The sequence below is a fragment of the Phacochoerus africanus genome, chromosome 1, assembly GCF_016906955.1.
Source record: "Phacochoerus africanus isolate WHEZ1 chromosome 1, ROS_Pafr_v1, whole genome shotgun sequence".
NCBI lineage: Eukaryota > Metazoa > Chordata > Mammalia > Artiodactyla > Suidae > Phacochoerus > Phacochoerus africanus.
Genome location: NC_062544.1, coordinates 147,854,388 through 147,868,137, shown reverse-complemented (window position 1 = coordinate 147,868,137; position 13,750 = coordinate 147,854,388). Strand labels below are relative to the sequence as shown.

The 13,750-nt window shown below is 40.8% G+C and overlaps 1 protein-coding gene across 10 annotated transcripts in view; it reads right to left on the bottom strand.

The window, feature by feature from the left end:
• Window positions 1-13,750, bottom strand: part of ATG7 (autophagy related 7) — a 376,249-nt gene that overhangs the window by 102,303 nt on the left and 260,196 nt on the right. For 9 of the 10 annotated variants that reach the window (XR_007135006.1, XR_007135007.1, XR_007135009.1 and 6 more), the window contains one exon: window positions 12,142-12,264. Coding sequence is in view for 4 of the 10 variants with exons in the window: in XM_047780900.1 (XP_047636856.1) it covers window positions 12,142-12,264 (123 nt within the window). In the remaining 6 variants the exon portion in view is untranslated. Of the gene's footprint in view, window positions 1-11,912; window positions 12,034-12,141; window positions 12,265-13,750 lie in introns of those variants that run through there. The other variant, XM_047780933.1, reaches the window with a different exon arrangement.

Genomic DNA, 13,750 nt, shown 5'->3' with positions numbered 1-13,750 from the left:
GTACTAGTAATCAAACACCAAAGGCAAAACCATTCAGTCTTAGAGTAGCCATGCCCTGACAAAGCAGAGCACACATGTATCACTCCATGTACACTGGCCTGTCTGCCCCTGGGCTTATGGGGTGTCCCTTAAACCTCAAGATATAGAAAAAACACTTAGCACAGCTAAGTGTAACTATGTCCAATCAACTTAGCAAATCAATTCACTTCTCTGAGCCTTGACCACCACATTCACAAAATGGGGTAATAGCCACTTCATAAGATGGCTGTAAGCATCACAAGTCTAGGTACCAAAGTTCCATGAAAATTATAGATAACATCATCAATTTTGGTTGCTACGCTTCTTGTGGTACTTCTTCTCAGAGATCCAGGGTGTACCCTGGACCATCAGCCATTCTGGTACTCCTTCTTTCATTCTCCTTTCCTGAACTTGAAGTTCTATCTGTCAAGGCCCAGCCCAGCTCTTGCCCAGTGCCTTCTCTCCTCACCTGATGCTCCTGAAATCCTGCAGCTCTCACTGTGGCATATGCTCAGCTCCTGTGCATGCCCCCCTGTTCCACAGTCTGGGCCACTTTCCCATCCTGTCTCCCACTCTGCTTTATGAGTCTTGTGAAGGCCTGGTTTGTATCTCTTTGAATCCCCACACCACCATGAACTTGGAAAGACACCAATCAATATTTATTGACCAAGAGAAGCCATGATTAAATATGAACAATATCTTTAAAAAATATTAGAGTATTTCATACTCCCCTCCTTCCCCGCTCTCCCAGAGCTAAGTGAGAAGCCTGATGGATCAAAACTAAGATTTCAGAACCAAGAATCAATTTAATTTTACAGTATCAAAACATGGAAACCCCCCAAACTCAACACATAGCAGCTGTTATGTTTGCAAGTGAGAAGGGTCAGCTGTAAAAATAGAACCCCTAGAATAATGGTCACGGGCAAACTGCAGGAACAGCTCCCCAGGCCCCTCCGCTGCTGATGCAGTCAGGAAGTCAAGGCGTGCTGGGCTAGTGGCTCTCCACGGCCTAATCTCCACCTCTCTCTCACGGACTGAAAACCCCCTCCTACCCAAAAAAATACACTATTTTATCTCATTATTTTTCTAATTCAAAGTCACATAACTGCCAACCAGAGCTGTGGAAAGGGCCAAAAGCTACCAAGTATTCCATTCCCTTTGCAGACCACAGAAATGCTGGGGGGGGGGGGGGGGCGATGATGGTGGTGAAACAACTTGATTGTTTAGTTGGTCAATGTAATCTCATGTTTTAAATGTTGTATTTCTGTATGGCTTTACAAAATATCAAAAATAGCCTCCCATTTCTACCTCCTCAAAGCCACAGGCACTGGGGGCCCTAGTGGAGGGTGGGTAGAACCACAGCTCAGGGTGGTTGGCAACATGGCTGCCTCAATCAGACCAGGATGCCCAGCTAAGACCTGGATGACCTCATCTGGAAGAGGCCTGCCTGGGGCGGCAGGCAGGACAACAGTGTCTCCTCATTTGGAGATGGGGGTGATCAGAGAACTTTACAGATACGCTCAAGTTTATACACCAAATGACTGATACTTAATTATTATTTAAAAAAACTGTTAAAGTTTTTATAAAGTTACAAACTTAAGGAGAAAGCAAACAATGGGTTAAAAGGTGCCTTTAAAATGCTGTGTGCTACTGGGAAAACAGGAATACATGTGCGATTTTAGGTGGTGTTATAGAATTACTATTTACTGTTCTGTGATGATAGTAGTATTCTAGTTACATAGAAGCATGTTGGTATGCTTAGCAGATTCATGCTAAAAATTTATTTATTTTTATTTATTTTTTTGTTTTTTTTTCTTGTTTTTTTTTGTTTGTTTGTTTTGTCTTTTTGCTATTTCTTGGGCCGCCCCTGCGGCATATGGAGGTTCCCAGGCTAGGGGTCCAATTGGAGCTGTAGCCACCGGCCTACGCCAGAGCCACAGCAACGCGGGATCCGAGCCGCATCTGCAACCTACACCACAGCTCACGGCAACGCCGGATCATTAACCCACTGAGCAAGGGCAGGGACTGAACCCGCAACCTCATGGTTCCTAGTCGGATTCGTTAACCACTGCGCCACGCCGGGAACTCCCTATTTTTATTTTTTATTTGTCTTTTTAGGGCCAAACCTACAACATATGGAAGTTCCCAGGCTAATGGTCAAATCGGAGCTGTAGCTGCTGACCTACGTTACAGCCACGGCAATGTCAGATCTAAACTGCATCTATGACCTACACCACGGCTCATGGCAATGCCAAGATCCTTAACCCAGTGAGTGAGGCCAGATATCGAACCCATGTCCTCATGGATCCTAGCTGGGTTTGTTATCACTAAGCCACCATGGGAACTCCCCATGCTAAAAATTTAGGTGGAGGTGTCATTGTATATGCAACTTGCTTTCAAATGATTCAGGAAGAGAAAATGTGTGAGTATGTATATGATGTGTGTGTGTAGGAAAAAGAGAACAGGAGATAAACCATGTGAGGCCAAATGTTTAATAGATGAATCTAAGTGGAAGGTACTGGGGTATTCATTTTACTTTTCTTCAAGCTTTTCTGCATATTTGAGAATTTTCAAAACAAAAAGTCTTGGGAAAAAATTAAATCCCGAGGTAAAGAGGGAAACTTCAGATCCAGGCTGGATTTGGATCTTTCAAACATCTACTTTAATTTACAATAGATAACTAAGCACACTCATCTTCCCCGAACTCCTCTGTCAGCAGCCCCTCCCAGAAAGCCCAGGGAGGCGTTTGGCCATTGGGCCCCTTTAGTGTCCCACCCCCAAGTATGTTCTGGCTACCCAGGGTACAAGACAGGGTCAAAGGAGGTGCTCAGGGACAAAGGCTTTAAAAACGAGGGCACAATAAAAATAGAAGAAATCACTGTCCATTCTATACAAAGTTCACTCCTACAAACAAGCTCACTGTAACCAACAGAAAATCACCACTTCCTGCAGGAGCCAGAGAGAAAGAGAAAGAAGTGGAGGCAGAAACACAGAGAGCCCCAAGAATGTGTGTCAGGGCTACATGTGTACTTTCTTTTCTTCTTTTTAAAAAAATCTTTATTGAGAAATAATTCACATATCACACAATTCACCCGTTTAAAGTCTGTAATTCAATGGTTTCAGTATATTCACAGTGTGCAATCATCATCACAGCCCATTACAACATCTACAACATTTCATCACCTCAGCAGAAAACCCCTATCCATAAGCGGTCAGCTCCCTACTTTCCCCCAAGTGTCCCCCAACATACCCTGCCAACTACTACTCTGATCTCTGGCTCTTTAAATTCTGGACTTTTCATATAAATGAAATACTCTAAAATGGGGCTTTTTGTGACTGGCTTCTTTCACTTTGCATAATGTTTTCAGGGTTCATCCATGTAGCAGCATGTGGCTTTCCTTTTAATTACCAAATAATATTCCATCATCATTCCAAATGCCATATCCACATTTTATTGAGCCATTCATCAGGTGATGCGCCTCTGGGTTGGTTCTACTTTGGGGCTTTTATGATAAATAACGCTGTTATCAACACTATGTCCAAGTATTTGGGTGAACATATTTTTTCATTTCTCTTAGTTATACACCTAGAAGTAGAAGAGCAGAGCCACATGGTGACGCTACTTAACTTTTTGAGGGACTACCAGACTGTTTTTCAAAGTGACTGCACCATTTTACATTCCTACCAACAGTGTCTGATGGTTTCAATTTCTCCAGATCTTCACCAACACTTATCACTGTCATCTTTTTGACTACGACCATCTCAGTGGGTATGCAGTGCTATCTCATAGTGGTGTAGATTGGTATTTTTCGATGGCTAATGATGCTGAGCATCTTCTCATGGACTTAGTGGACATTTGAAGATACAAAAGTCTTTTAAACATCTATTTAAATACATTGCCTGTTTTACATTGGGTCAGACGTCTTTTTATTACTGAGTTGTAAGAGTTCCCTATATATTCTGGATACCAGTGCCTAATCAGATAAATGCTTTGCAAACAACTTTTTTCTCTAGTCCTGTAGGCTGTCTTTTACTTTCTTGATAGTGTCCTTTGAAGTGGTTTTAAGCTGTGATGGAGCCCAATCAGTCTTTTCTTTAGTTAGGTGCTTTCTTATTTAATGCTCACAGTAATTGTGAAAAGTAGAAATTATTGGCTCCATCCTACAAATAAGGCAAATGAAGCTCAGTGAGATAAGTGACCCAAGGTCTTTCTCAGGGCTCCTGCACATGGTCCTGCCCTGCACGCCCACACAGGTGAACACAGCAATCTTGGCCATCTGCTGATGCTGGGCTATGAACTCAGGCCTTCTCACCAGCCAGAGTTCAGGCACTCATATATTCTATGACTGTTGCAGACTACTATGGCCGATTTTTAAACAAACCTCTCAGATATTATACATTCAACACTCTAAGGATGCTGCCAGTACTTAAACCAAGAGGGTTTTGGAATCTGTCTTTGGAGGCTGTATGAAAAGGTAGTGAGCGACTTGTTTTACGAACACATTCAATGACAGGGACGGGAGACTTGAATTTACGAAGAAACCAAAAGTCCTGTGTGCCCAAGTCTGGAGAATGAGGTTAGTTATTTGGCTGGACTGTGCCATTTTGGACTTATATACACTGCTATACACACTAGCCCATACAAAGTATGAGAAATGATCTTTTAAGGTTCAAAGTAGATCTAAATCTCAAAAAGAATGCAATCAAAACTGCTGCTAGCAATGGCAGCCAGAGATGAAAGATACCAGCGAATATTTATATAATGTATAAAAAGGAATCACTCTGATATAAAAATTGGCCATTTTTTAACATCTTGGTCATACTAGGTACATTGAATCAAAAATCACTGAATTAGTAGAGCTAAAAAGGATTTTACACATGGTTCAATCTCCTTAAGTGAGGAAACTGATGAACTTAATGTTGGCCCAAGTATTCATGAGAGCAGAAGAACAGGGACTAAAATTTGAGGAAGCAGTTTCCATGTTCTAAAACTTCATATTAGCTGTTTAAATTCTGCTTTGAGCATTTATGGCATGCCACCCCCCCCCGCCACACACACACTGTGGACCTCTAAGTGGGCTGTTTCATCCAAGACTCCTCTTCTAAAGGGCAGGGAACTCTGCCCAGGCTTCATAGTCTATCCTGCAATTGGATCGTTCCCTAAAACCAACTTATCTGAATGTCTCAAATCCATGTAGATAGCTCTGACAACAAATAAAAGGGACTCAATTTATAAAGTGAGCTCTGAAGGGATACTGCCAAGCCTTATTTCAAAAACTGGGCTCTGGTGTCCAATCTAAGACATAAATGGCTTTCTGCCTGCTATTTCTGCCTTTCCCCCCTCACTGAGCAAAAAAGGCCAGGGCTGTGTCTTGAGGGATTGCTTCATAAGGAAAAATCAAAGCACGATAGTATCTCAGAAGGGGCCAGTGAGGGTTGGAAGTGGGCTAGCAGAAGGCTTGAGAAAAGAGAAGTGGATTCACGAGAAAGCTCCGCCAGTCCCTAGAGTGATTTCTCTCCGCTGGAAACAGGTTTAAGTGCTGACACGGGGGTTTCCCACAGCTTCTACTGGCCTCCAAAGGCGTATTTGTCATCGGAGGCTCTTGATGAAGCTGTACATAAATATCTGACTGTTGTTAAATACAAAACAAAAATATTCCACAGGAACCAAATCAAAAACAGCTGTGAGGGGGAGAGGCCAAAAACTCAATGTAAGCGCAAAAAGGCCCGCAGAAACACTTGTTAATTGTGTTCTTTACTTTGCTGAATAGTAAATTGTCATGCCAGTGAAGTCATATCACATGATTATAATGTTTTTCATATGACTTTCCTGCTATGAGAGAACTAGGCATTTTATTTTCTAAAATTCTGAATTCTGTAGTGGATGAGTCAGAAGCTGAGTTTTAAGTCAGTTATCAGCCCATCACTCAGCCTTGTCCATTTCTAGCCTATTTATGATTTTATATCCTAAGTTATAGTTGGTGTGCTAAACTTACCTTCTAACTAAATCATCCATTAATCCCCAATTCTTCAAAACTAAGTTCTGCTTAGCAAAACCCTGACAAAAATGCAGCTATTTTAAAGGAGTGCTGTAACTGAAATCCTGAAAAATAACCATATGACACAGCATCAAATAGTGATAATATAATCAAGGGAAGAAAACAGCCTAAAATTAATCCTGGAATCAAGAAACTTGCAAATGTTCAATAATGAGAATGAGGTCTTTCAGGAAAGTTGGGTTACAGGATTTTAGAATTTGAGGATCTCAAGGATATACCAAGATAGCTGGTTTTATTAACTTTTTAAATCAGCACTTCCTCTCTAGTCAGACAGAATGTGAGAATTATTTGGTGTTTCCCACAGCACAATGGTGAACTCACAGCTGGAATGAAATCAGTACACGTGAACTGATACTTGATGAAAAATAACCCTAAGAAAATAAGTCACAGCAAATTTTAGGAAAAGATGGCTAAGTCACTCACATGTTTGATTTAGACAGCCTTTCTTCAACAAAATCAGCAATTTAAAGAGTATTTGGTAAGCACTTCAACAGCTTTCGTGCCTTGGATTTCTTGTGCTTCATCAACTTTAAGGCCACTTCCTTTGGTTCCAACTGGGATCAACAGTTGTCAAGGAGCCATAGGAAAGTGGGGTCAGTCTCCAAGGAGGATTCAAACACATTTTCAACAAGGGTCACGGAAGTAAAGGTCAGAACTCCATGCAAAATTCCCTATTCAGACAGCAACGTTTTGAGAGAGTAAAAAGCTGAATGGGGCCTTTTTAATACCTCATGGGCAGAATGTACCTACGATTTGGCAGCTCAACAGGCTACAGAGTATATGGGTCTCTGTCTAATATCCCTTCTTTAAGAAATGTTAACATTAGCAAAAACACTTATGAGGTGGTTGTTTTTCATTTTTTAGTCTACAACTAGAGATAAAATTAAACAACCACAAACATTTCTTGTTTAAGTATTTTTATGGCATCCTAGCTCTATGGCTTCTCTGCGTTTGCACTAAATGCAACAGGAAAATTTTCTTTTCTTTTCTTTTCTTTTTTTCTTTTTTGTCTTTTTGCCTTTTCTAGGACCGCTTCCCGCAGCATATGGAAGTTTCCAGGCTAGGGGTCCAAACAGAGCCACAGCCGCCAGCCTACACCAGAGCCACAGCAACACGCGATCCAAGTCGCGTCTGCAACCTACACCATAGCTCATGGCAACGCCGGATCCTTAACCCACTGACCAAGGCCAGGGATCAAACCTGTAGCCTCTTGGTTCCTAGTCAGATTCGTTAATCACTGCGCCACGACGGGAACTCCAGGAAAATTTTCTTTTGTCTGCTCAATCAATATGCCGGTTCTGTGTCCTTTCTCCAGGCTCTATCCCCATCCCATCTCTAATACCCCCTAGTCATTTTCACTCATTTATTCCATTACCTCAAAATCATCATATACCAAGACAAACTTATCTTTTTAAGTCTGACACCCCCCACCACCCCACTGCTAGCCCTGTTCCACATCTTGCTCCTCAACCCCTCTGCCAAAAGAAACCAATTTGGCAATTCCTCTGTTCATCTCAATAGCACTATCATTATACTGGTAACCTAGCCTAAAATTATGGCAATCATTTTTGGATATTTGATAATGGAGGGGGGATGGGTGCAAAAAATTGAATTGTATTGGTCCACCTCACTAAATCTGGATGAGTCTGTCTTGAATATATCTTTCAATCCATTCTCTCTGAGCCCCTTTCTAGGAAAATAAAGAGATCTTTAGTCTCTGGTAGGATCAGCTTTGCATTCATCCTTCATTAAAGGGGCTATATTTTGGGAGAAAGACCAAGGGTGTTAAGGGATATGTGAACATTTATCAGCATCAAAATATTTCTTCTTTAAATTGAAAAGAATTATCATGCTACAACATGGATGAACCTAGAAAACATTATGCTAACTTACAGACACCAGGCTGTAAGGCTACATGTTGTTTGATTCCATTTATGTGACATGTCCAGAATAGGCAAATCCACAGAGACAGAAGGTTACCAGGACTGGGAGGTGGAGATGGGAATGGGGAGTAACTGCTTAATGGGTCCAGAGCTCCCTTTTGCAGATGAAAATATACTAAGCTTAGTAGTAGCAGTAGCACAACAACTCTTTGAATATACTAAAAACCACTGAATTGTACACTTTATTTTATTTATTTATTTTTTTGTGTGTGTCTTTTGTTGTTGTTGTTGTTGTTGTTGCTATTTCTTGGGCCACTCCCGCGGCATATGAAGGTTCCCAGGCTAGGGGTCGAATCCGAGCTCTAGCCACCGGCCTACGCCAGAGCCACAGCAACGCGGGATCCGAGCCACGTCTGCAACCTACACTACAGCTCACGGCAACGCCGGATCCTTAACCCACTGAGCAAGGGCAGGGACCGAACCCGCAACCTCATGGTTCCTAGTCGGATTCGTTAACCACTGCGCCACGACGGGAACTCCTGAATTGTACACTTTAAAAAGGTGAATTTCATGGTATGTGAGTTATAAGTCAATAAAGCTGTTATTAAAAAAATACATTATCTTATTCTCAGTAACTCTAGCCCTGTTTAAGTGCTTGAGATTCTGAGTAACACATTAAAGACTCCTGGCCTCTGAGACCTTTATCCCTAGATCGTCCAGGCCCTCCTCCCTGTCCTATTCCTTCCCTACTTTTTCCTGCTCAAATCCGTTTTTTTTTTTTTTAATTTTTAATTTTTTTGTTTTTCTTCTCTTTTTAGGGTTACACCTGTGGTATATGGAAGTTCCCAAACTAGGGGTCGAATTGGAGCTGCATCTGTGATCTACATCACAGCCACAGCAATGCCAGATCTGAACTGCATCTGCAGTTTACACCGCAGCTCGTGGCAACACTGGATACTTAACCCACTGAGCGGGGGCCAGGGATCAAACCTGCAACCTCACAGATACTAGTTGGGTTCTTAACCCGCTGGGTCACAATGGAATTCCCCAGTTCTTACTTTTAGAGAGTTTACTCATCCTTTAAAACTAACCGGAATGTTCGTTTCCTTCCTTAAGAGGCTTTCCTTGATACTTTACTCTCCAGGCAGTATAACTGCTCTCTCAGCATCTAACATATAAATGACTAAAACATTTTCGATGATATTAGAGTTCACTATTTACATCTCTGCTTCTCACATTAGACTGTGAGCTCATCCCATTAACCTCTGTATCCAGTTACTAGCACAGTGCCTTGCTACCAAGTTTTCAAAAGATGTTCAGTAAAGCTTTTTTTAAAAAACCAGTATTTATACAAATAAATATCTTATAAACAATACATAAAATCATACCGTCTTCTAAGGAGCTCCCGTCGTCCTGTCATGGCGCAGTGGAAACGAATCTGACTAGGAACCATGAGGTTGCGGGTTCGATCCCTGGCCTTGCTCAGCGGGTTAAGGATCTGGTGTTGCCATGAGCTGTGGTGTAGGTCACAGATGTGGCTTAGATCTGGCATTTGCTGTGGCTGTGGTGTAGGCCAGCGGCTACAGCTCCGATTGGACACCTAGCCTGGGATCCTCCATATGCCATGGGTGCGGCCCTCTTTTGCAATTCTGTCTTTTGCAATTCTGATGTTGATGAATGAAACCAGTTAGACTGAGATGAGAATTAATTGGCATTCTTAACAGCATTGCTTAAAAAAAAAGTTGGGACCTTTCTATAGAGGATGCAGAAGTCTGTATTTTATTACTGAACATCTATAAATGCACTAGGAATCTACTATGCAAATCACGACACTGCCTTTATCCAGATATGTATATATTTTTCGATATTCATATTTATTTACACACGTTTTTCACAGTAAGGTAATGTAGGTAAGACAATGATTTTTGTTGCTATTGAGGTCTGCTGGTGAACATTATCTATTTAAAACATAGTCCTATTTAGAGCTTTTTAGGAAAAACAACTGTCCTTTTCTAAGACAGGAGTTGCAGACTCCAATACCAATAAGGTCATCGATTGAAGAGCACTATCACCTAAAGGATATCTCTGGGCAAGAAACTAACAGCAGTATTTGTGCTCAGGAAGGGAGCTAGGTGGTGAGGGACAGGTGTACAAAGAAGGTTTTCTTTCCACACAGGCTATTTTTATGCTTTTAAACTTTTGTATCAAATACATTATTTATCTACAAAATTTGTTTCTTGGCTCCAGCTAACCCTCACTATTAAGGAATGCAGGCTTAGGGTTGCCAGATCAATAAGTTGGAAATGGAAAAATTCACATTTTTATGTAAAACTCATAATTTAAAAATGTTGGCTTTACTCTCAATTTAACACATAGGGTAGGCCAAACAAAACACACCTGTAGCCATATCTGGCTCATAGGCCAATCTGTTCACCATCTCTAATCTAAAAATTTGATGTGTGGCTTAGGATCCCAAAACTATAAATATAATTTAAGGGAGGAAAACTTCAAAAAGAAAACTAGGACCTGTAGATGAAATCATACCCCCTCCTGCCCTACCATCTAGCCACTATTGCTCTTTTAAATTTCTCCTTCTCCTTCCGGGTCTTTGGAAAGGCTACTCATGTTTGAACAAGTAGGACACAAAACAAGCCAGGTTTAACCAAGCAATCTGCTCATTATGCTAGCATCTGCTCTTTTTTAAAAAAATGAAATATGGAGTCGAATTCAAGTTGCAATTCTTCTAGGCAACTAAAGAGAAGTTTGTGAATTATTTCCAGCTCGGTGGAAAAATTCTCCCAGTCAACTAGATAAACAATTGCATGGTTGAAAAGACCTGTAAATTTGTTTCCCTCACCATTGGAGCTGCTCAAAAGACAAAATGGCAGCCATGGTCAATACAATATTCTGAACCTTGTCTGGGAAGCCAATCATAGCTCTGAGGAAAATCTCAAAGTCACTTAAAGTCCTGAAAAGATGCCATTCATCTCCTGAAAATGAAGCTAAGAGACTCTATGTGGGCCTAACTATTAGTCATAAGTGGAAGATTCCATCTGGTGAATGCCTAGAGGACACCAAAGCAAGTTAAAGAAGAGTAAGTTTCAGTTCTAAGTCTAGCACTAGAGAAGCACTATCATTCCTTTCCGCTGTGCCTACAAATCTTATTCCGATCTGCTGAAAGCTTCAAAAGATTTGATCCTGGTATTTCTACATGGTTTTCCCATTCTCAGTACTAGTTCCAGTCTTCCAAACAGCAATCTTTGCACTATCAGCTAGTCCCGCATTGGGCTTGACCATCACTCACTGACCACTAGGGCCTTCCCCAGTGCTAAGGTTATACAACCCCAGGTGGTAATCAAGGAATAGGACTATGGGACTAATGGTAACTTTGCAAGTGTTCTACTCTGCTGGACAGAGGCACCAGAGGTTTTCCTTAAGTAGCTTGTGGAAACGCTAGGACAGACCACATTTTTTCCTAAGCGCTTTTTACTCAGGTTACTGGTGAGCAGGATGCTGATTTAATCTCATGCATCCATGTTGAGGAACAGTCTATTTTGTCAAGTGATCTGATAGTGCAACACATATACAGCATGCCCAGCAAAAAAAATGATAATCTATTTTGTAATCACAGTTTAAAAAAAAAAAAAAAAAAAAGGACCACAACCCAGGAAATTAAGATCCTGGCAAATTCTAAATGACAAGGAAAATAAAACTCTCTTAGGTTGTAACGGAGGAAGCCATTCCATGATGGGGTTCGGTGGCCTCAAGAAGACTCATTCAATTGTGAAGTAAAAGCCAGGCATGTTCTCTCTCAAGAATATGGCCAGAGTCCAGTGTCTTCCCTCACTTGTGGTTTGATGTATGGACATTGCAGACAACTTTCCAACAACCACCAGCATGCTGTTGTGTAGTAAGGACCAGAGGTGTATGGAAATCAATGACCTGTACATCCTTCATCAGCAACTGTGTGCATTTATTTGGCACCTACCATACAACAACCATCACACAGCAACACTAGCAATGGCAGAAGGTTCATTTTCTGAGAAGCAGCAGACTTATTTAGTGATTTTGTTCTAAGGGAAAAAAAATCATAATTAACTGCTTCCTTTCTTTTTCATAAATCTATCAAATAAGTTTCAAACACATCAGTCTTCTGAACAAAAAGTTTGTTCCCATCTTACCTCAGCAGCCTGGGTCTCTTGATGTAGTAAGGTAAGACCGGTCAAGTCCTCCAAGAAGGAATGTGAAGAATTAAACACCTTTGCTAGGAAATTAAATCCTTCCCGTTCATATTGATCAAGAACCTGTAAGACATTTACATTTTTTAAAATGAGGGGCTGTAGGTTTTAAATTGCATATTAAAAGATTTTCACTTCTAATAATCATCTCTCAAAAATGGAACTAAAACTAGAATTAAAAATTAAATATGGGGAAAAAAATCAATCTGGTAGGCACAAAACTGGAGGGATTAGTATTTATCTTTTTTTTTTTTCTTAGAAAGAACAATGGTATCATCTTCCAATTCAGCTGACAATGTTTCTCAAAAGAAAAGTTACATGCAAATTCACTAAAAATTCTAGATGAGTTGAGCTACTGATTTAAAAGTTAACTTTTTTTTTTTTGTCTTTTTACCTTTTCTAGGGCCACTCCCGCGGCACATGGAGATTCCCAGGCTAGGGGTTGAATCAGAGCCGCAGCTTCCAGCCTACGCCAGAGCCACAGCAACAAGGGATCCGAGACGCGTCTGCGACCCACACCACAGCTCACAGCAACGCCGGATCCTTAACCCAAGGCCAGGGATCGAACCCGCAACCTCACGGTTCCTAGTCAGATTCATTAACCACTGAGCTACGCCAGGAACTCCCCTAAAAGTTAACTTTTTAGGAAAAAAATAATAAACAAAAGAAGAGCCAAGAAAAAAATTTGAGGACAAAGTGAAAGAGAAGAACAAAAGGGTGGGAAATGTGACCTACCACAAAAATTTTTAATGTAAAAGTGAATTTCACAAAAAAAAGTTGCTCAAATAGCCTGTAAACATATGAAAGGCTGCTCAACATTACAATTGATCAGGGGAATGATAAAAGAAAACACTAAAACCACAATGAACTACTACTTTATACCTACTGGAATGGCTAAAATTAAAGAGACAGAAAATACCAAGTACTGCCAAGGATGTGGAATAACCAGCATTTTCATATGAATGCAAAGTGAGATAACCAGTTTAGAGGTTTAACATTTGTAGGCCCTGTGATCAAGAAATTTTATTCCTACATATAAACACACAACAAAAATTGTATACATATGTGCATGAGAAGACCTGAATAAAAATGTCCATAGCAGCACTATTCATAATAGTCCAAAACTAGGAACTACTCAAGAGTCTATCTATCGCAGCATCAATTAACAAACTGTGGTTTACTCATGCAATGGAATGATACACAGATATGAAACAAATGACAACCACATGCAACAATATAGACAGTTTTCACAAACAATATTTTTGGGGGGAGGGGGGGCACATCCACAACACACATAAGTTCCCAGGCCAGGGATCATACCTGTACCACAACAGTGACAACACTAGATCCTTAACCCACTACATCACAAGGGAACTCCATAAACAATGAAAAACAAAAGAAGGGAGAAGCAGTACTATTCTACTGCACTACAGGATTATAATTATATAATTAAAAAACAAACAAACACAGAATAAACCTATATCAAGAAGTCAGGAGAGTGGTTATCCCTGGAAGGACTGTAATTGGAAGGGCCACACAGGAGGCTGGGGGG